Below are 11,332 nucleotides of genomic sequence, written 5' to 3' on the forward strand. Positions count from 1 at the left end.
TCAAAAGAAGGACTTGACAGGCTCAGAAAAGTCAAAAATAGTGAGATATCTTGCAGAGGGATGCAGCAGTCTTAAAATTGCAAAGCTTCTGAAGCGTGATCATCGAACAATCAAGCGTTTCATTCAAAATAGTCAACAGGGTCGCAAGAAGCGTGTGGAAAAACCAAGGCGCAAAATAACTGCCCATGAACTGAGAAAAGTCAAGCGTGCAGCTGCCAAGATGCCACTTGCCACCAGTTTGGCCATATTTCAGAGCTGCAACATCACTGGAGTGCCCAAAAGCACAAGGTGTGCAATACTCAGAGACATGGCCAAGGTAAGAAAGGCTGAAAGACGACCACCACTGAACAAGACACACAAGCTGAAACGTCAAGACTGGGCCAAGAAATATCTCAAGACTGATTTTTCTAAGGTTTTATGGACTGATGAAATGAGAGTGAGTCTTGATGGGCCAGATGGATGGGCCCGTGGCTGGATTGGTAAAGGGCAGAGAGCTCCAGTCCGACTCAGACGCCAGCAAGGTGGAGGTGGAGTACTGGTTTGGGCTGGTATCATCAAAGATGAGCTTGTGGGGCCTTTTCGGGTTGAGGATGGAGTCAAGCTCAACTCCCAGTCCTACTGCCAGTTTCTGGAAGACACCTTCTTCAAGCAGTGGTACAGGAAGAAGTCTGCATCCTCCAAGAAAAACATGATTTTCATGCAGGACAATGCTCCATCACACGCGTCCAAGTACTCCACAGCGTGGCTGGCAAGAAAGGGTATAAAAGAAGAAAAACTAATGACATGGCCTCCTTGTTCACCTGATCTGAACCCCATTGAGAACCTGTGGTCCATCATCAAATGTGAGATTTACAAGGAGGGAAAACAGTACACCTCTCTGAACAGTGTCTGGGAGGCTGTGGTTGCTGCTGCACGCAATGTTGATGGTGAACAGATCAAAACACTGACAGAATCCATGGATGGCAGGCTTTTGAGTGTCCTTGCAAAGAAAGGTGGCTATATTGGTCGCTGATTTGTTTTTGTTTTGTTTTTGAATGTCAGAAATGTATATTTGTGAATGTGGAGATGTTATATTGGTTTCACTGGTAAAAATAAATAATTGAAATGGGTATATATTTGTTTTTTGTTAAGTTGCCTAATAATTATGCACAGTAATAGTCACCTGCACACACAGATATCCCCCTAAAATAGCTAAAACTAAAAACAAACTGAAAACTACTTCCAAAAACATTCAGCTTTGATATTAATGAGTTTTTTGGGTTCATTGAGAACATGGTTGTTGTTCAATAATAAAATTATTCCTCAAAAATACAACTTGCCTAATAATTCTGCACTCCCTGTATAATCCAAGATGTAACTAAGTAAATGTCCAGTGAGTTTATATCCTAAAACCTCTCTGATTTTAAGCATTAATTGGACAGCTCGATTTTTACTTTTCAGACAAAAACTAAACAGTTATGGTTTTGGGTTCAGGGTATATACCGAATTCGGATTCAGCAAACTTCAACTAAACTTCTGCTGAAGTAGTTAAGAAAGTGTCACAGTTCCACATACCCTTACTGCGTAAGAACCTATTTAACTGTAAGTAATTGATCTATTCTACTTTAAGACTAAAAAATTTTTGTCTCCCTGTGCGACCAGGCAACTATAAAACAGTGGATTCTGAGACTTCTCCTGTAAACTTCACACTCAAGAAGTGAAACAGATAAAGGGAAGAATGGTACAAGAGGGAATCTGAGCAGGGATTTGATAACAGTTTGAATACAAACTGGAGTATCTGCTTCATTCAACATCCTGCCAGTACCCCGTGCTTTCTCTAAAACTGTGACGGGACACTTTTTATCAGCTCCCTTTCTATAGCAACATAATCACATGGGACAAGAGGGACTCGGAGAAGTGCCATTCATCCCTGAAGAAATGGGACACTCGCCGCATTCCCCATAGTTGTAAAAGCACCGCTCTACACACACTAATGACGGTCTGTCTGTCTGTGTGTGCAGGCATTAATTAATCTGAAAGTTCTGCTTGTGTGTTTGCGTGCTTTGGTTGGTGTGCACCCACATCACCCCGTCGGGCGAATTTGCTGCTCTGGCCCTGTTCTGCCATATGTGGTTAGCAGTAACAGCAGAATAGCTGTCTTTTGATGTGATGTGATAGAGGGCTTATTCTGAACTGTTAGCACAGAGGACAACAGCGACAGCCTTTCCCAGCTTAAGCACAGCTCTTCACGGACGAGCTCACTCCAATTAAAACAAAAGATGACAAAGGGGGAATTCTGCATGTCAGATCTCTTTTTTCAGGCCCTACTTGGTAGGAAACTGTGAATAAAACAATGTGTTTGTGTATATTTACATAGTCACTATGATAAAAGTGGGACAAACACATTAAAATTTCTATCTAAAAATACATTTATTCTTGTTTATGTCATTTTCAGTCTTTGTCCCTTGTTGAGCCAGTACATATGAAAGCATATTGGTCAAACACATAAAATAACCTTCCCCTATGGCCACAAGCTTTAGGTCGTGACCAAAAGAATGAGATCATGGGTACAAGGACTGTAAATGAGCTTCTTCCAAAGGGTGGCTATGCTCTCCTTTGGAGAATGGCTGGAGCTCAGTCATTCATGAGGAAGTCAGAGAAGAGCTGCTACTCCTCCACATCGAAGGGAACCAGTTGAGGTGGTTGAGGTGACTGGGCATCCCCTAGGTTAGGTTTTTCAGTTCTACCAGAAGGAGGCCCTGGAATAGACCCGAGACACGCTGGAGAGATAACATCTCTGCTGGGGAAATGAAGATCTGTGTGTCTCTGTTTAGACTGTTGCTCTCTCGACCTGGACCCAGATAAATGGGAGAAAATGGATGGAACATTATGGAGGAAGTGATGAGTCCATGGACGGTGAGCTAAGTCTAACAGACAAGAAGGATGGATGCAGAAGCAAAGAAATTATGAAAGACAACAAGACTGCTCTGAAAGAAAATCTCTGTAAGGGACTAACAGTGTTCTTGCACTCTCAGCTCTTCAGCTGATTTTGGAGGAAAACTTGCTGCACTGACTGGGACCTGTTTGTTCCAGACATGGAAAATCTTCATGCGTTCATGTATGAGAGCAATCCAAGGTGTGGAGCTGCAAAAACAAATTAGTGTTTCAGCTCCTCTGAAATCACCTATCACAACAAGAAAACAGTCATTTTATGTGCTGATATAATTGCTATTCTTACTCCAGCACAAACACACACCAAACAGAGTGACTATTTGGACACTTAGGTCAGTCAGTCCACAAGCATTCCCAGAGGGAGATTTCTAACGCAGCTAGCAAAAAAGCAATTCAATGCGTGTAATTTCTGAGTTTACTCAGATGCAGTTTAATGAGACTCTTCATTTCCCAGATCTTTAAAATAGATCTGGGAAAGCGTGCTGAGCTAGTATGACCCAGAGACCCACAATAGTCACAATAATGGAAAATCCTCTAGGATGCAATAAACCAGAATTACCCTATAAGTTTACAAATGGTGACCAAGATACTGCACGCCCTGATAAAAGCACCTCACAAATGAAAAACAATCTTGTCAGTGTTTCCCTGGGCCATGAAAATAGCCTTAACAGCTTCCTTTTAAAATTCAGCAGCATACATGATGCTGCAATAACCTGATATCTGCTAACATGTTGGACATCCACATTTGCCTTTAATTGATGCAGTCATTTGTTTACCTAATATTAGTTGGTGGTTAATATTTTAGTTTGCAGTAAACCTTGAACATAAAAAAATAAATAATAAAGGTGATGGAAAAACTGGTGTATGGAGAAAAAAAATCATAATATTCCTGAAATATGTAACTTCAACATCCCCCCAGGTTTCCACTTAAGAGAAAACTGGCAGAAAGATTAAAACGTCAGGTATTATTCCTCAATAACAAAAACACAAACATCACCGTGACTTTCATCACTCTGTCGTTTTATTGGTGCTCTTCTAATTGCACTGAATCAATGGAAAGTCATTTTCTAAAGACTGCTATTATCTACACATATTCAGCAGAAATGGAACACAATAATTTGCATAATTTGTTTGGTTTTTTTCTTCATTTTGCAGTTTGAATTTTTGCACTTTCATTTTTGCAGCACCAAAATTACATCATCTATCCACCCTTTATTGCCTATTTAAGAATTTAAAAAGAAAACAATATGCACAGACATCCAAGGAATCCATGAAAACGCTATACAGCTACTGGACAAATCAACATTTAAACATATTACAAGAACATATGACAGTAAATTGTTGCCATTTACCTTAAAAACTCCGGCAGAGAGTATATAAATGATATGATAAAGCCAATGTGATGCTGGAGGTCCTCAGCTAATAGCTCCTTTAAGGGGGATTGTTTCTGTTTATTCCCAGCTCTATATTTATTCTTGGTTTCTACTAGAAAAGTTTTGCATGTTTGACAGTTTCACCTTTACTTACCTTAGCATGCCATACTGAGCCTTGGTCTACACACTTAGTGCATCATGCCTGAAGCAAGCTTTTACCTTCTCTATATTTACGCTAACTTCATTCTGATTGGATGCCATTCACAATCAGAAGGTTTCTGCACTCACAGCCAGAGTGTGCATCTCATTTGATAATGTTAAGGACATCTACTATTGTGTAGATACATTATTTACTTAGTACTTACAAGTGCACGTACTTAGTACTTGTAGACAGACTAATCTCATTATTTAAACTTTGGCCATGTTTTGTATGATCACTATAGCAGCGTATGTATATTAGAAAAAAAGAAAAATTATTATACGATTGAAGTATTAAAGACACAAACGTTTGTATTAGGTGGGTTTGAATTTATGTACCTCATAGCCACTATCTACATCGGAATAATTCGAAGCTGCTTTTTAACACAGCTAACAAGAAACAAGAACACTGGTATCATTTAATTTAAAGTTACAGCTCATTTACTTGCGTCCACTTCTCGTTTACATTTCGTTCAGTCACTCTGAAACTTGTACCGTGTAATTATATTTTCTTTTTTCCCCATTTTTGATATTACAGTGTCAAATCTAGTGTGAAATTAACTGCTGTCTCCCATAACAAAAACAGCCTAACGGAGCAGATGCGGCTGTGACAGTAAAGTTTTTGAAGTGACATATTGTTTCTTGATGAAGCTGAAGAGGAGGTCGTGGGTGTTTGGATACTGTCAGTCATCTTTCAACTATAGCAAAAAATAAAAAGGATAATATATTAAATGTGGCAAAAACACATTATGGTAATGCTGATGAACTGATTTTGTGTACGCTTTTTTAAGAGAAAGGGAAATGAACATGTAAAATCCTCTTAAAAGGCACAACGCAATATCTTCAGCTACTCTTACAGCATCAAAAACCTCATGATCAAGCACAACGCACAAAGAAGCTCCTGTATCAAGCTTTAAGCACACAAGTTACAACACAAAACTCACTCACGCCTATTGTTGGGTACCCCATTCAGCTGCTCAATAACACAAATGTCTTACCAGCCAATCATATGATCGCAACTCAATCCATTCAGGTAAGATTTCCTGCTGAAGTTCAAATCAGTATCAAAATGTGGAAGACAGATCATTTAAGTGATGGGTTGGGTGTTGGTGCTTAACAGGCTGCATAGTATTTAATCAACTGTTGATCTGCTGGGATGCCTGTTTGATGTCAGAGTCAGAGGAGAATGGCCAAACACTTTGAGCTGATAGGACAGCAACAGCAACTCAAATAACCACTCATTGCACCTAAGTTATGCAGATGAGCATCTCAAACCTGAAAGGAGATGGGCTACAGCAGCAGAACACCACACCACATTCCACTACTATCAGCGAAGAACAGAAAACTAAGGGGACAATTCACATTGGCTCAGAAAAAACAAGACTTTAAAAATGTTCCCTGGTCTGATAAGCATCAATTTCCTTTGCAATATTAGGTTGACTGGGTCAGAATTTAGTGTAAACATCAGCAAAGAGTGGATCCACCCTGCCTTGAATCAACAGCTCAGGCCTATGCTGTTGTAATGTTGGAGGGGATATGTTCTTGGTACACTTTGGGCCCTTTATTACCAACTGAGCATTTTTTAAAAGTCTGACAATCTACCGGAATATTGTAGATTGTCTAAATGTTCTAAATGTTGTCTGTAACGTCTTTACAGCTTTTCCCACATATCTATGTATATATAGTTTCTAAAGCACAACATGCATGAAATAACTTATAAACACTGGCAACACAGTAACATAAGTCATATTTAAAACTTGCTTTGCAAAGATTCTGCAATTATCTGTAGGGTAGTTAATAGAAAAAAACTCAACCATGCTATTTTCTTCGTGCACACTTGTGATACAATCAGCTGATTTCACTTCGCATGCAAGGAGGAGGAAACTGTTGGTGTGGTCTGCAGCTTTTGAGGAGTGCAGATATCAACATTTTTGTTACTGCACGAAACGACGAGAGTGTGATGATAAAGTCCAAACTGTGTCCAGGACAGAAACAGCTACAGTTAAGCCCATAATTATTCATACCCCTGGCAAATTTTGACTTAAAGTTACTTTTATTCAACTAGCAAGTTATTTTTTGACTGGAAATGACACAGGCGTCTCACAAAAGATAATAAGATGATGTACAAGACGCATCATTGTGGAAAAAAATATTTCTCAGCTTTTATTTACATTTGAGCAAAAAGTATCATGTCCAGAATTATTCATACCCTTTACAAACTGTCACAGTCTCTGGGAAAATCCAAAGTTCCATACCATTCCAAATAGTCAAAGCTGTTCTAAAGCATCCTAATTACCCTGATTAATTGGAAATAGCTGTTTTGATCAACTCAACAGGTGAAAAACAGCAGCTCTCTGCAGGTGGTCTGTGGACATTCATGGCTAAGACAAAGGAACTCAGTGAGGACCTGCAGCTGTGCATTGTGGCTGCTCACAAGTGAGGAATGGGCTGCAAGGCCATATCCAAATGTTTTCAAGTTCCAGTGGCTACAGTGCAAAGTATTATTAAAAAATACAAGATGTTCCGCACTGTGGAAAATCTCAGAGGACGTTGTCGGAAGCCAAAAGTGAAACCTGTGCTGGCCAGGAGAATAGTGAGAGAGGTGAAAAAGAATCCAAGGATCACCACCAAGGCCATTCTGGTGAATCTGGGCTCTGCTGGTGGCAATGTCTCAAGGCAGACAGTCCAACGGACACTGTTGGGTTCCACGGATGCAGACCAAGGAAAACGCCCCTTCTCCAGGCACTTCTAAGGCATGCCAAAGCTCATTTGGCCTTTGCAAATGCTCATCTGGACAAAGAAGAAGGTTTCTGGTCTTCAGTGTTATGGTCAGATGAAACAAAAATTGAATTATTTGGTCATAATGATGTTGCCTTCATTTGGCATAAAAATGGAGAAGCCTTCAACCCAAAGAACACCATCCCCACTGTCAAACATGGTGGTGGGAACCTAATGCTTTGGGGGTGTTTTTTAGCCAATGGACCATGGAACCTAATCACAGTAAACGGCACCATGAAAAAAGAGCAATACATGAAAATTCTCAACAACAACATCAGGCAGTCTGCAGAAAAACTTGGCCTTGGGAACCAGTGGACATTTCAGCACGACAATGACCCAAAACATACAGCAAACGTGGTGAAGAAATGGTTAGCAGACAACAACATTAATGTTTTGCAGTGGCCTAGCCAGAGTCCTGACTTGAATCCAATTGAGAATCTGTGGAGGGAGCTAAAGATCAGGGTGATGGCAAGAAGACCCTCCAACCTGAAAGATTTGGAGCTCATTGCTAAAGATGAATGGGCAAAAATGCCTGTGGAGACATGCAAAAAGCTGGTCTGCAATTATAGGAAACATTTGATTGCTGTAATAGCCAATAAAGGCTGTTTTCTATTGATTATTGAGAAGGGTATGAATAATTCTGGACATGATACTTTTTGCTAAAATATAAATAAAACCTGAGAAATATTTTTTTCCACAATGATGCCTCTTGTACATCGTCTTATTATCTTTGGGGAGACACCTGTGTCATTTCTGCTCAAAAAAGAACTTGCTGGTTGAACAAAAGTAACTTTAAGTCAAAATTCGGCAGGGGTATGAATAATTATGGGCTTAACTGTACATTATGATGCACAACACACAATACCAACTGTTTTCAATCATCTGCACAGACAGCATGCCAACACAAAGCTAGCAAAAAACCCAGAGTGATGTTTAAGTTAAGTTCACACCGACCCCAACCCTGCATCCAGAGCCTGATCTTCAACAGGTAACAAAGGCAGCGATGAGCAAACATGGTAAAAAAGTAATAAAAGCAAACAGAGATTGAAATCGACAGTAAAATTGTATGACTGCAAAATGACTGTGTGGTTTACATATTATACATGTGTGTGCTTGTGTGGGATCATGATAGTTTTCCTGTAGTTATTTGAATGGGAGAGCCATGAAAGCAAAACACGACATAGAAACAAACAGAAAATGAACAGTAGGTTTCTTGGGTTAGGTTCAGTGAAACTGGGTTTGGTCAGACAAAACATGTCAGCAACAGCAGTTTTAATCATTGATTTATCATTGAAGTTATTTATCGTTATATTAGGTCAAGTTCCAGTTTGTTTGGTTTTTATCTTGTATTTGTGCAAACTACACACTCTATCTATTCCTCCCACAGTCTAAAGACCTGCAGTGAGTGGGTTAGGTTAGTTAGGTTAACTGGTGATTCGAAATTGCCCATAGGCAATCTGTGGTTACACCAAATCTACTATGACGCATAGCTATAAATCCCTAGTTGAATCAGCAGTGTAGGTATGTCATAACCACAAAACTTTTTTAAAATCCTACATCGTAACATGACACAGACTTCACTAAAACTTTAACTACACATCGCTTTGATGACGTCCATGCAGTTATTATGGCTGGGAGCGGCACTGGCCATTTGTAAAGGCTACATCATATGCTCTACATGGAATCAAAGGAAGTCTAAATTAAGCCCAACAATGGTCCAGAGACCTATTCAGCTGTCATGGGGCAAAAGGTCGACCATCCTCACGGCCCTGAATCGGACAAGAAAATGAATGACAGATAGACAACACTGAGCTCTCCATCTGTGATTAAAAATGTCCACTTTCTTCTGACAATCGATAGACAAAAACCTTAACTGACAAACCACATACCTTGAAAATATCTTTAAGAGTTCAGCAATAACCATTTTAACTAAATATCTGTTGGCTTGACAGGAAAAAAAGCTACCCATACTATCACTACCTTCACAATTCAAGCCTAAATTATAACTTGGGAAAACAAATCAGTCCACTTAGTTTAGTTTAGTTAGATTAATTAAGCAACATTTTAAAACACTCTTTGCTTCTGAAACTCGTAATCCCTAAATTTTCACTGTCAGCTAAGCATGCTTTAACCTGCTGAGCAGATTTCAGACACTATGTTGTGGTGCCAAACTTTCTCAGGTATACGCCACTTCAGAAGTTGAAAAAAGGTTATTTCTCCACACCTTACCGTTTTTTATTCACTCCTTTACATCATTAATCATTTATCTTAATTTTACGGTATATTTTCAGCAGACTGTCCATGCCCTGCAGTTTGAACCACTGGACTAGGAAGAACTCTGGAAAGCAGTGGTCGATATTTTTCATGATATTCCTACATTTCAAGAAGAAGTTATTTAAATCATAAAGACAATACTTGCTACTGTCATCCTTTATTAAGAGAAATCAGTGTGTAGTCCCATTAAAGAAGTTTCAAACGAAGTGAAATCTGCTTCCTGTGAAGGGCGTCAGAGATTTGTTAACTTTCCCTCAGCTCACGTGATGTGAACACCTGGACATGTCAGGAAGGATGTTGTGTGCACAGCTGGCTGGCCTGCTGATGCTGCCACTTATTTATTTATATATTTATTTATTTGCTTGTTTGTTAAATAAACACAAACATGGGTTGAAAACAAAACTCAAACACAGGAATCTGCTTCCATCATATTTGCACAAGGCCCCCCCAAAACACACACAAAAAAGCCCAGCAGACAGGAACCAGAGGAGGGTTAATTACCTCCGCCGAGCATCACCACTGCCACATGCAGCTGCCCGGATCACGTTTCAGAGCACATCTGCTAAAATGCACACTGGCGGAAAGCCGGCCACGTCTCAGCCTCCTTATGTGCGTTTCCTCCTTTAATGACAGCAGACTATGAGTAAGAGAAACCCCCTCTTACCTTCCACATCCAGGCCATTCTTATTTCCACGCAGACAATGGTGGACCGCCTGTTTTCCTCAGCCCCTAAACGCGCTCAGCACCTCCGTCTGCAAGCACGTTTCCTCACGTGCTCATCACAGGAGGAGATGCGGGTGCAGTGCGGTGATATGCGGGGATCGGCTCCATAAATGTTGGAGTGTACCGTTATTCGTCTCCTCTCTCTATTTTTTTTTTTTTTCCTCCCATGGAGCTGCTGGGACCTGCAACGACGCCGCGCTGCTACTGGCCGGCTGAGACGCGTAGCCCCGCCCCGTGTGCGTCACGTGACCGCCGCTGATGCCCTGGCGTTTTACAACATCAGGAACATGAGGACGAGTGGAAACAATAATAACAGAGGGTGTTGTGTGTAGGCAGAGACGGGTTATGCAGTACCGCACAAAAGTACCGCCCCTCATTTCTTCATAATTTGCTTCCAAAGAGCCAGACTCGTTTTTCAAAGTGGTCTTGGATTTTTCCAGATATTCCGATGGTCCTCCAAAGTTTTTTTTTTGGAACATGGGCTGTTTTTTCACTCGTTTTTAGTCCAGTCCATCTGATCCTTTTCAGAGGACTGTTTCTTGTTTTTTTGCGGTTTTTGTTTTTTGTTTTTTAATTAAGCCCCTTAATGAAAGAATCCATTTCAAATTGCATTTCTACCTCAGTATGGTGTACAGTGTGTACAAGTGGAGGATAAAAGAAGAAGTGACGGGCTTAAAAAATTATCTACTGCAGATAAACAGTATTTGATTGTCATGTCCTCCAGGAGAAAAAGTAAAGACCTGACACAGGACAAGAGAGATGTATGTGGCCCTCCAGTTGATCCATATAGTGTCTGTTGAAGCCTCATCAGAAATGGTCTCAGTGGGAGAGTGGCCGTGGCATTGGGTCTCATGGAGTTTTTAGTTCACACTGTTGTATATGTACACAGAGGATGTCAGGAGGTACATCAGTGTCTACAGCCATTTGTAAAACACGGGGAAGGCTCTGTCATGGTCTGTGGCTGCGTTTCAGCCAATGGTTTTGGAGATCTTGTCAAAATTGATGGAATTCTGAAAGTAGAAGAGCATCGTTAGATTTTGATCCAGTCTGAAAGT

General features: G+C 40.4%; 1 protein-coding gene across 1 annotated transcript in view; it reads right to left on the bottom strand.

Annotated features, from left to right (window-relative positions):
• The window catches only part of st6galnac3 (ST6 (alpha-N-acetyl-neuraminyl-2,3-beta-galactosyl-1,3)-N-acetylgalactosaminide alpha-2,6-sialyltransferase 3), a 101,803-nt gene extending 91,292 nt beyond the window's left edge, over positions 1–10,511 (bottom strand). The window contains exon 1 of the mRNA XM_005476699.4: positions 10,219–10,511. Coding sequence (XP_005476756.1) covers positions 10,219–10,236 — 18 coding nt within the window. The 5' untranslated portion in view covers positions 10,237–10,511. The remainder of the gene's footprint in view (positions 1–10,218) is intronic.
• Positions 10,512–11,332: the final 821 nt, after the last annotated feature.

Source organism: Oreochromis niloticus, linkage group LG18, assembly GCF_001858045.2.
Source record: "Oreochromis niloticus isolate F11D_XX linkage group LG18, O_niloticus_UMD_NMBU, whole genome shotgun sequence".
NCBI classification, from domain to species: Eukaryota; Metazoa; Chordata; class Actinopteri; order Cichliformes; family Cichlidae; genus Oreochromis; species Oreochromis niloticus.